Here is a 12,534-nt window from a genome sequence, read left to right on the forward strand (position 1 = left end):
CTTCGGGAGGCTTGAGCCATTTTTTGGTCAGAAGGTATTTATGAACCAAGCAGTCGCAGCCATGGAAGATGGCTCGCCCACAAGCAACCAGTGGCTCGACCAACTCGGCCTTTCATCCTTCTGAGGTAAATTAAGAACGGGTGAGTAATAATTAACACTGTTATTCAAGCGCCAAGCGATAAGCAGCTGTGTCCTCTGCCTAAAAGCACTCAATATCATCGTGCGCTGACCTCTGAAGCTGTGCCCTGAAGTAACAGTTTGGCGCTATAGTAAAAAAAGAGAAATAAATAGATAAAGAACTGTGGGGTGTTTGTTTTTAATGACGATTGCGCAAAGCCATTTGGAAGCACGCAGGCAAACAAGGATCCCCAGCACTTGGGCTCCGATGCCTCAAGACACACAGACCCTCACCAGCATGCGCACCTACCCTCCCACCCCCTCTCAGACCCCCCCCCCCCCTTCTCGCGCTGAGTCACTCTTTCCAAGGACCAGCGTCATTCCTGCTTTGTCTTTCTCCAAGAGATGCTTCCTGCGCCACGAGCGCTCAGAAATCCATCTTTTTAGTGTGCACCTGCTGTCGCCATGGTAACCGAGAGCATCATGGGAGGGGGCTGCTGAGGAGGAGGAGAGAGGGGGTGTGAGGTGCCTGTGTTGGCAGTGCAGGGCGCCAGCACAGATAAGGTTGTGCTGAGCGGTGCAGCGGCCCGGGGGTTCGTGGTAACTCCTGCGGAAAAAGTGAAGTCAGCAGCCGGGCCTGGACTTTGGTCGACGACGCGGCGGCCGGGGCCAGAGGACACGGCGCTGGAGCAGGTCTTTGTGCTGCGAGGCTCCAGGAGTCAACATTCAGCAGAGACCACGGTGACAACAGGCGACGGGGAAGTGTGGGAGCAGGGGCCCCAAAGCTAGACCGCGGTGGCCAGGGGCCTTGGGGAACGGAGAACCCACGGAGAGACCACAGGCACCCGGAACATCGCACCTACTGGCCCCCGGCGAGCAGCAGAAGAGGCGACCACATTCAACAGAGACCACGGTGACAACAGGCGACTGGGAAGTGTGGGAACAGGGGCCCACAGCGAGACTACGGTGGCAAGGGGCCTTGGGGAACGTGGGGCCCACGGAGAGACCACAGGCACCCGGAACATCGCGCCTACTGGCCCCCGGCAAGCAGCAGAAGAGGTGACCACATTCAACAGAGACCACGGTGACAACAGGCAACAGGGAAGTGTGGGAACAGGGGCCCACAACGAGACTACGGTGGCCAGGGGCCTTGGGGAACGCAGGGCCCACAGAGAGACCACAGGCACCTGGAACATCGCACCTACTGGCCCCCGGCGAGCAGCAGAAGAGGTGACCACATTCAACAGAGACCACGGTAACAACAGGCGACGGGGAAGTGTAGGAGCGGGGGCCCCAAAAGCTAGACCGCGGTGGCCAGGGGCCTTGGGGAACGTAGAACCCACGGAGGGCCACAGGCACCCCGGCGAGCAGCAGAAGAGGTGACCACATTCAACAGAGACCACGGTGACAACAGGCGACTGGGAAGTGTGGGAACAGGGCCCCACAGCGAGACTACGGTGGCAAGGGGCCTTGGGGAACGCGGGGCCCACGGAGAGACCACAGGCACCCGGAACATCGCGCCTACTGGCCCCCGGCAAGCAGCAGAAGAGGTGACCACATTCAACAGAGACCACGGTGACAACAGGCAACAGGGAAGTGTGGGAACAGGGGCCCACAGCGAGACTACGGTGGCAAGGGGCCTTGGGGAACGCGGGGCCCACGGAGAGACCACAGGCACCCGGAACATTGCGCCTACTGGCCCCCGGCAAGCAGCAGAAGAGGTGACCACATTCAACAGAGACCACGGTGACAACAGGCAACAGGGAAGTGTGGGAACAGGGGCCCACAACGAGACTACGGTGGCCAGGGGCCTTGGGGAACGCGGGGCCCACAGAGAGACCACAGGCACCTGGAACATCGCACCTACTGGCCCCCGGCGAGCAGCAGAAGAGGTGACCACATTCAACAGAGACCACGGTAACAACAGGCGACGGGGAAGTGTAGGAGCGGGGGCCCCAAAAGCTAGACCGCGGTGGCCAGGGGCCTTGGGGAACGTAGAACCCACAGAGGGCCACAGGCACCCCGGCGAGCAGCAGAAGAGGTGACCACATTCAACAGAGACCACGGTGACAACAGGCGACTGGGAAGTGTGGGAACAGGGCCCCACAGCGAGACTACGGTGGCCAGGGGCCTTGGGGAACGCGGGGCCCACGGAGAGACCACAGGCACCCGGAACATTGCGCCTATTGGCCCCCAGCGAGCAGCAGAAGAGGTGACCACATTCAACAGAGACCACAGTGACTACGGGCAACTGGGAAGTGTCGGAGCAGAGGAGCCACAGTGAGACCACGGTGGCCAAGGAGCTTGGGGAACGCGGGGCCCACTGAGAGCCCACAGTGACCACAGGCTTCTGTGAACGCTGAGGCTTTGGGGAACCACAGTAACCGCAGGCATTGGGGAACGCCACGGTGTCCATGGGTGTCAGGGGACATTGAGCCTATGGGGTTCTGGTGAGGACGGAGACCACGTTCAATAAAGACTACGTGGACCACATGCAAGAGGGTTACTGAGCCACAGGGACCGCCGGCATTCCGGAACATTGAGCCCAGAGTACCCACGGTGACCACAGGCATCCAGGACCCTTGAGCCTATAGGGCACCAGGTGAAGTCTGAGACCACACTCAATAAAGACTGGACCACATGCAAGTAGAACACTGAGCCCTTAAGGAGCGTGGTAACCACGGGCATTGGGGAACGCTGACCCCTGAGAGACCACAGGCATTCCAGAGCATTGAGCATAGGAGTCCCAGTGAGCAGTAGAGGGCAGTGACCACATTCTGTAAAGACCACAGTGACCACAGGCATTGGGGACCACTGTGGCCACAGTAACCACAGCAACACCACAGTGACCATGCGCATTGGGGAACATTGAGTCTGTAGGGCTGCCAGTGATCCGCAGAGGACGGGATACATTCAATAAAGTCCAGACTGACCACGGGCATTGGGAACACTAGCCCATACTACTCACAGAGAGACCTCAGTGACCACAGACATCGTGGAACACTGAGGCCACAGTAGCCACGGCGACACCATAGTGGCTACGTGCATTGGGGAACTTTGAGCCCAGTGGCCCAATTTGTGAGCTCCGAGACCCCAGGCACCTGGGAACATTGAGCCAAAAGGGTCACTGGAGAGCAGCGGAAGAAAGAGTAAAGAACGACCACGGTGGCCACGAAAAGCTGTGAGTAGTGAAGTCACAGAGCCTACAGCGAGCCACAGAGCCGTGGAGCACGAGCAGCCCAGCGGTGCAATGGAGATACCTATGCCGGTTATGCTGGAGGAAGGGGAGTCCCTCGGGAATGAGTGAGTACTCCGTGTCTGCAGGAGACCTCCTGCTGGGTATGTGTGGTACTCTGTGTCTTCAGGACAGGAGACCTCCCGCTTGGTATGAGTAAGTACCCTGCGCTTGCACTAATTCTGCCTTCCAGAGCTGATGAGTACCCTGTGTCTGCAGTATATCTCTCCAATGGGAGTGAGTGAGTGAGCACCCTGTGAGATCCATCCTGCTGGAATGAGTGAGTAGTCTTTGTCTGCAGAATCCTCCTGCTCCAGAGATGAGTGAGCATTACATTTGCTTGACCCATCCACTCTCTGGGGGAGAGTGAGTTCTATTTGTCTATTGGACCCCTCACCACTCGGGATGAGTGAGCTCCCTATGTGCCTACGTGGGAGTATTTGTAGAGCGCAGCTGCTACTCTAAGGAGTGTCATGGCGCTGGATGCCGAAAGGTAACAGTGGGGCATGGAGGGGGATTATGGGCTTGAGAAAAGCCACGTTTTCAGCTTTTTCCAGAACAAGGGAGTAGACCTAATGCTTCTGAGGGTCACACATATATATTTATATATATTTATTTATTTACATTTTTAGCTGGACCCCTGCTATACTTACAGAGATTCACAATTTGCACGTGCTGCCCATGCAGGACGTGATGAGGGCTTTATCATAATGGCAGTATAATTTCCATTTGGCTATCCCAATGTTTGGGAAGGTTCGTTTTGTAAGCGTTCTACAAAGCATCCCAACTTTGCCTACATACACGGACGTAGGTAGTGTGCTACACGGCCGGTCCAGGGAGGTCCTGGCCTGGCAGTTTGGGCTGGACTGTTCCCATGAGGCACATGGTCAATACTGATTTGCATATGGCCAGGTGTAAACTGGGATGGCATGGTGAGCAAAACAATTATGGAAAAGGTGAAAACAGGTGGCCGCCGGTTTTCCATTAATGCGGGTCAATTATGGAATGCGTTACCGCTGGCCCTGCGTAAAGAACCAAATTTGGCAAAATTCCGTAAAGGATTGAAGACTTACCTTTTCCCTCTGTAGGTTCCTCTTGGTGTCCTGGGGTAGTGGCTTTGTGTATTGTTTAGCGCTGGGACGCTCGAGGGCAGCCATGCGCTTTAGAAATCCTTTTTCATTTCATTTCATTTAACCCAGATCTCTTGACTGGGGGTGAATGTTTTGATTTGTTCAGCATTACGTCCATCAACTGTGTGTCTTTTGTTTTCTCGCCCTAAGTGCGTCGGGTATGCCCAGACGTGGGTCCCGAGCTCACTGTGCCACTGAATTCAAGCTATTTTGGCTGATGAGGGGAGAAACCCCGAAACCGGTCCTAGGATGTTTGTTTCCGGCCCAGGGAGGTCCTGGCCTGGCAGTTTGGGCTGGACTGTTCCCATGAAGCACAGGGTCAAGACTGATTTGCATATGGCCAGGTCTAAACTGGGGTGGCATGGTGAGCAAAACAATGATGGATTTAACCCAGATCTCTTGACTGGGGGGTGAATGTTTTGATATGTTCAGTATTCCCTCCATCAACTTTGTGTCTTGTGCTACACGGCAGGACACCCCACCCCACCATAGAATTTGGGCTAGTAAGTGTGTGCGTGTATATGTGTGTGTTTGTGTGATTTCTTTTCATGTTTTCATTTCTATGTGTGCTTGTGTGTGTGTCAGCCGACGTGTCTCTCTTTGTGGTTTCTGCGGCCCTGTGTCTGGGTCTGTTTGCCTGAGTCTCTGTGCCTCCGTGCTTGTGTGTTTGTGTGGTTCATGCCTACACACCTCTACCTGTTTTTTCTTGTTTGACACTGTGTGTTTATGTGGGTTGAGTATGTACATTTCTACTAAAAAAGTATGGGAACTGATCCCGAGTGCAGTGGGCGCTGGGCCAGTGACCATGTGGACCTGGTCAAAGGTGAGGCTCAAAAAAACAACCTATTCTGTAACTACTTTGTTGGTCTTTCACCTTCAGTTACCTGGCCATAAAATATCCACACCTTAAATGAAAAATACATGCAAATCAAACTATTCAGCGGGAAATGTTGTATTTTACGTTATGAAACTTCTATTGGTTAATTCCATCACAGCAGATGCCTTTATGTGTAACTAGAGAGCCACAGAATTGAATCCTGGTTAGTCCAATGGGGCATAATTTCATGTGTATTTTTAGTGCTACAAGGTACCTGTGGCAAAAAGCACATTGAATATGTAAGTCATTATTTTGAACTTGCACTACACAAAGTATAAGATGGGCTTCCACGAAATAAGCAAAAAAGGTTTAGATTTAAGACAAGTGCTTCAAAAATATAGATTTTAGTAATATGCAGATTACATCTAGCGCAAACATTATTTATAACTGGCCATTAAAAGCATGCACTCCACAAGTCAGCTGTTGACACCCTGACGTTTATCAAGTAAGGAAGGGGGGGGGGCCTAGGAGCTAGTTGTGGTCCGGTACCCGTGCTAGAAGTAGTAATATTAATCCAAGATTTGGGTTACTGTTCCTATTGAGACACAACTAGTGTCCTGAAAGAAGGTAAGTACAGAAATGCGTTTCTAGGTTCGATTTTCTCACCACAAGTTGTGTCTTTTGTTGCAGTCACACATCCCAGGGGCTGTCATGCTTCATCATTGGGCGTTGCTCCTTGTAGGACTGGCGCTGCAATGCCCTATGGGTCCCCCAAAGGCTCTCTTTAGCGGAGATCTTTTTATTTCACCGTATGATGAGTGAGGGTATGAGTCTTAAAAGGAGTTGCGAAGAGTGAGTGTGTGAGTGAGCATTTAAAACTGTCTCGGGGATACCACAAATATTTATTTAAAGTGGTTCAAAAATATAGATTTTAGTAAAATGCAGATTACACCTAGTGCAAACATTATTTATAACTGTTCTTCAAAAGCATGCACTCCACAGGTCAGCTGGTGACACCCTTACATTACCTCTCCGAAAAAATAAATCTCTGTCACTACGAAGCTTCGAGTGACTCTGATATTAAAGCCAATATCGGCTTCCAGGCAGCCTTTACATTTGTAGATTAACCAATTTACACACATTTGTGTTGCATTTTTTTCAAGCAGCAGGCACCTTGTGAAGAAGGCTTGGTTTTTGTTTAGCTGTCTGTCCCTTCCTGGATTGACAGCACAGGAAAGTCCCTTCCTTCCACCTTTACCTAGAAGTACAGGAACTGTTTTTGTTAAATTTAAAAAGTTTGGGCACGGCGTGCCCTTACAGATCCCTGCCCACTTTGACCATTGATCTCTACTTGTTTTTCTCTCTGCCTGTGTGTTTTCTTGTGGTGTGTGTCTCTTTCTGTTAATGTTTGTACAGGAGTGTGGCTGCGTGACCTTCTCTGCGGGCTTTCCTATCACTGTGGTGTGTGTATGTTTGATTATGCACGTATGCTGTTGTACTCAGTGCCCCAATCACCATCTCCTGTTGTTATACAGCCAGAGCGGGAAATGAGGGTGGAGGGGGTCAAGTCGGATCCTGATCTGTTTACTATTCTTGACTTGGATCCGGTATCCGTCAACCCTAGGGAAATAAACTGAGTTTGTCCTGATCTAACTCCGGCACACATTCAGCAGTGCCTGCATGTTGTCTGCTTTTGTGTTTCAGTGCAGCAACTTGCAGGCATCAAAACAAAGGCCTGATTTAAAGGGCCCCCAGCCTTCCTTTTGTTACAGTATCATCCTGGTTGGAGGATATCTTGAGCCTATCACCTGGATGCCAATGCACTTGAGGGAAACAAAGGCACACAGCTTATCACTTCACAAGTACTTAAGAGAAACTATGAGTTGGAGGCAGGCTTTTCACGTTATTTAATCCCGGCATATAATATTCATGCAGTATAAGAATGTCAGATGTCTGTCTGAGTAGTTACACAAATATCAATGTAAATAGCACATTATTAAGCTATTTTTATGTATTTCCTCGTATAGTGCTAATCATTCCACTGTAGGATGTCAGAGCTCTTTGCGGCACAAGCACACATTATACATTGACAATAAATCATACAACTGTGTAAATCAATGTACAAGATGCGTTACACAAAACAATCAGGCTTACATGTTGTAGGAGTCACATATCTTCCTTACTGGCAAGACTGGCCACTGGAATTTTGCAATTATGTGGCAGCAGCGGTTTCTGCATAATTACGGATTTACCACACATAATCCATCGTCTTCTGTATAAAGTCCTGATTTGTACCAAGAAAATGTTTGCAGCACAAATGCATGAAAGGTTACTATTGCACCCTGTGCGTCATTTACTATCACCTCGTGGATTACTAGCACTACCTAGCTTGTGCAGATTTCTGCAGGATCTACTGTTACCAATTCGCTTAGGCCTGGCTTTACAGCCCAGCTGTGTGCAGGAAAGACTGTTACCAAATATTTAAACTTAGAGCGTGCTTTGGCTCTGCCCAGAGGACTAAATCCCTGTCACCTCACGCTATTGGCTGTTTCATGTATCATTCCGCCTCCTGTAGAGTACTTACACTGGAATACATGAAGGACTATTTTAGTTCTGAAAGGCACTCGGAATCATCACACATTAAATTATTTATACCATAGATGTGTTGCACACAGAAAGCAATTCCTTTTACTTCAGCAGGCATCGCTAATGCATTAGTCAGAACTCAATGGGCAAGCCAGCCCTATTGGTTGTGACAATGATTATTTTTTGTTTTGGCTATGAGGCAGATTTACAAAAAAAAACTTGCGCGACATGGTGCAGCAACCAAAGATAAACATGCCTGTCCATGCATATTTAGCATCGGTTTGTCTTTCAGTCTTTTTTTTAATTATTTATTCTAGAAGGCAGAATCTGTCTGAAATGGGTCTTGCTCCTTTAAGGTTGTAGACACACATGCTGATACAAACATTTACACTCCTCTGAACTTCATGACAAATTAAACAATCATTGCAAACAAGTCCTGCCAAAATCACTGTTGTTTGTTGTACCCAGGAATCATCAAGGCAGAGGCAGACACGCACAGTAAACAAGGCTGTAAAAGTCTAGTTGGGTTTCTGCATCTTGACTACTTGCCTTTCCCTGAGCACCTCAGCACCCATAGAGTAAACAGGGGGCTTCTGGGAGCTAGGAGTGGGACAGGACAAGTGCTGTGATGTCACTAGGAGGAAAGGGTGTGTATGCTGTCATTTTTGCTACCCGGTGTATTCCGGTGAGTAGACGTCGATGGGTGTGTTTTTTTATTGTGAATAAATAGGGTTTTCTTTATTTTAGAAACACCTGAGTTTGGTGCTTTTTAGGTCTCGGCTAGCGAAGGCTGCTAACGTTTTCAGAAGAGGGGCTTGAACCCGCCCCTCTTCTCCCCTCTTCTCCATTGGCTGGCCTCTTAAATGCTGGTCAGCCATTGGAGAAGAGCTTTGTCTCTCCAAACAAGCCCCGTCTTTTTTGGATTCGGGGCGTGTTTTTTACTTTCTTTCTCTCCTCTGGAATGTAAACATTCCAGCCAATGGCAAGAGGAGAGAAAGAGAAACATGCCCCCGAATCTGAAAATGCCGCTGCGTTTCTCCGAGGCATTTCTGCTTGACCTCGGAGAAAAGCGGTGGTGTTCAGGGCGATTCCTTCAATGACTGGCAGCTGGGCTCGCTCGCCGCAGCAGCACGTAAGACTTGTTTAACATTACAATGTCGCCGTAGGACAGTGTTAGTTTCAGAAAGCAGTTACGTTAATAATAGAAATGTCGGACAGGGAGAGTTAGTTTTGCGGTATTATGCCGATTGTTGTGCACATGTTGAAAATATATAACGTTGGTTTTCGAGTGCTGTAAGTGTCCGACCACGATAAATTTGGTGCACATCTTACCCGAGTCGTTAGCGGCTGTTTTTAAGCTACCGAGACTAAAGGTGCCTAGAAACGCAGTCACTCAACAATATGCATCGCAACGTTGCATGGCTTTGAAATCCGCACAATGACTACGCTTCAATTGTGAAGCATTATAAAATTGCGTATTATAGTAGTGTCAAGTCTTGAGACCGGCGTGCCTACGCCATACCACTGCGATTTTCAGTCGAGCAGGTGGGACAGCCGAGCAGGTGAGCGCAAAGATGGTATAGACTCGTGTTATCTCTCTCAAACGGGCGGCACGAGCCGCTGTTAAGGGACTTTCTGGCATTTCAGTCTCCCTCTTAGTCTCGTCTCAGCGTAATGGCGGCTCTGTGCTGTTCGTGTAATGGCGGCAGGCGGGCGGGGTCGCTGTAATGGCGGATTAAGCAAGTCATGTAATGGCGGCGTATGTTACTTTGAACCTCTCGATGGCTTCCCAAGGACTCTTATAGAGCAAATGTGCCGTAATTTGATGCCCCGGTTTCGAACAGGTGCTATCAACTTGCTTTGAAGGCAGTATCTATTTCCTTATGGTGGAAATAAGTGAACCACCTACAAAGGGTGCCCCGACCCCGGTGCAAGAGGAGCGTTGCGCAAAGCAACTTACTATTGACGACGGACCCCCCCGCCCCCATTAAGATTTAAGTACATTCGTTTAATCTTAAATATCAGAATGCGCGCCGTAAAACCATGGTGCTGTTCTACTTGTATTTATTGCTCGTGTGTGTTCTTACCGAAAATCAGCTTCAAGGAGTATTCGTGCAAAATGACACTGTTGGCCAGTAAAAGCCCGCCCAGCCTAAAACTGTTTCCTGGTCGCGTTTTCCAGCTACCTCCTTATCCTCCAGATTGGGTGTTAGTGATTCTCGGTGGCCAGGCGTAGCCTTGTCAATGAAATATCGTTGCGGCGTGGAACCTGTCCAGCATTATACAATTCCAGTATCTTTAGGTGCATTGGTAGGGCCGAGATCAATTTCTCGCCTCCTAGTATTTATTTTCCACCCACGAGAAGGGGGGTGGAGTTTAACACCCAGAGACAGCAGTAAGCTGCTGGAAAAAAGTTCCACCTTTGAGAATGGCCTTCGGCTGCCAAGTACGTTTACGTGTTTTAGACACTTGATCCATTTCGGTTAGTATTTTGTTGTTATTACGCATGTTATGCCGCACATGGGTTGTGTGGTAATTCCACCACAGTGGTAAACGGAGTGGCAACAGAATAGCATTATTCCAGCGGTCCTACCTTTCACCCTTGCACTGCTGTTTAGTACGACAACGGCCTAGGTCATTGTCTGCATTAAGTGGGACAGTAACTGACTTGTACAGGCACAGCGTGGTTCTCCGAACAGGGACATGCTGCTGCCATAACGCGGCCCGCTTACTAGCTTGCGGTGAGAGCAACAGAGTATTGAGGTGTCCGCATCAGCAGCCGACAAGAAGATAAATTGTTTCACTGTCACATGCTCCGCAGTTGCGGTCTTTGATGCGTTAAGCAAACATCAGCTTCGTTCAGGTTTTGTTTTCCTCCCAATAAGCTCATTAGTGGTAGCCTGAGCTTTTCTTTGTTACGGGCTAATAAATTGAGTATTATCGTTAAGTGACTTGCTGCACATAAATGCTTGTAACTTTGTATTCTTGGCTCTGTGTGTGTGTGGGAAGCTCTGTGTGTGTGTGGGAGGCTCTGTGTGTGTGTGTGGGAGGCTCTGTGTGTGTGTGTGTGTGTGTGGGAGGCTCTGTGTGTGTGTGTGTGTGGGAGGCTCTGTGTGTGTGTGTCGGAGGCTCAGTGTGTGTGTGTGTGGGGGGAGGCTCTGTGTGTGTGTGTGGGAGGCTCTGTGTGTGTGGGTGGCTCTGTGTGGGTGGCTCTGTGTGGGTGGCTCTGTGTGGGGGTGCAAATGCAATAGGTCTCGCATTGGAGAGTGATTAAGCTATTGATATTGTAAATAACAATGCCGTTTCTTTAAATGTTTTAAAAACAAAAACATACAAGAATGTCATGAGCAATGCCAACAGCTCTAACTTTAACAATGCCGAGACCATTGCATTGTAAATGCTTGTTAGGTCTGGAGTTAGCAAAGACATTTTACCAAAACTATATATATAGTGCACTTATAGGGGATTTCGAACAGTCCTCGTTTTCCATTGGTCTGTTTTTGGGCCATTTATATTTGTGTTGTTCCCACTTCAGCATGCATTATAGGACAGTGGGTCAGCCCACCTCATCCATTGGCTAACTTCATTGTGAGTGACGGCATTCTGCTCAATCACATGCAGCACATCCACACACAAAGTAGTTCCTTTGAAATACATGGACCACTGTGGCAATATGTGCTTCTTGAGACCCCAAAAAATGTTTTGCTTTTTTACATAAAAAAAAAATATATATATTATTGGCGAGGACCAGGCAATAAAAATAAAAAAAATAAAAACCAAACAAGCATTGTCAAAGCCAAAAGGCAGGCAGCCAACATCAGACCTACTTGTGATGCTAAAGAGGGTGGCATTATACAGGCAGGTCTGTGTAAACTTGTTGCCACAAACAGCATAATATATTCTTTACTGTGGTGAGCTTGAAGAGCCCGAGGTGCAATCGAATATATTACAGCTATATCTGTGAACAGTGCTGAAGTTGAGATGTTTTTCCATGTAGCGGGCACCCGCGCTTATCAGACATTGACCCTGAGCAAGAGCAGGAAATGCAGAAATGGATGGAACAGGGGGAAAGAGAAAGATAGGAAAACGGTGACCATGGGATAATGAGGGCATCAGAAACAACCAGAGTGAGATAAACCCAGGCAAAGAGCAAGGCAAACCCAGCAGCGCCGACATTTATGAAAAAATGCAAGGACTTTGCACTTCGGGTTGTTTAAAAAAAAAAAAAAAATTCTTGGTATAGCACTTGGCTATGGGGAGGCTGCAGAGGCATAGGGCACGTGGCACCCTACTGTCACAAACCCCTCACAACCACCGAAGGGCCATAATGAGAACCCCCGCAGCATAGAGAGGGCCCTTTTACTTTAGGGAGCCCCCCCCTACTGTCATGCCCCGGGATCCGAATCGATAGACGGTCCAGTATATAAGGACCAAAGACGCGTACGAACGCGCTTAGCGTTCTAGCTGGATGCCTGGTTTCCGTCCTCGCTTAGCTTGCCTGACTTCCGGATTGTACTTCCTGTTTCCGTTGTCGCGCTAGTCGGCGCCGAGCCTTCTCGGGTTCTGCCCGTGTGTTTTGAGTCTTTCTGAAGAGACGTTATTGCCGTCATTTGCGAGCCTCTCTGTCATCTAGAGGCCCGCGTTTGCTC

The 12,534-nt window shown here is 49.2% G+C and overlaps 1 protein-coding gene across 1 annotated transcript in view; it reads left to right on the forward strand.

Annotated features, from left to right (window-relative positions):
• The first annotated feature begins 496 nt into the window (after nt 1-496).
• The window catches only part of LOC146772442 (uncharacterized), a 179,809-nt gene continuing 167,771 nt past the window's right edge, over nt 497-12,534 (forward strand). The window contains exon 1 of the mRNA XM_085638717.1: nt 497-3,420. Within this exon, the coding sequence (XP_085494843.1) occupies nt 3,368-3,420 (53 nt within the window). The 5' untranslated portion in view covers nt 497-3,367. The remainder of the gene's footprint in view (nt 3,421-12,534) is intronic.

Source organism: Triturus cristatus, chromosome 12 (assembly GCF_964204655.1).
Source record: "Triturus cristatus chromosome 12, aTriCri1.1, whole genome shotgun sequence".
NCBI lineage: Eukaryota > Metazoa > Chordata > Amphibia > Caudata > Salamandridae > Triturus > Triturus cristatus.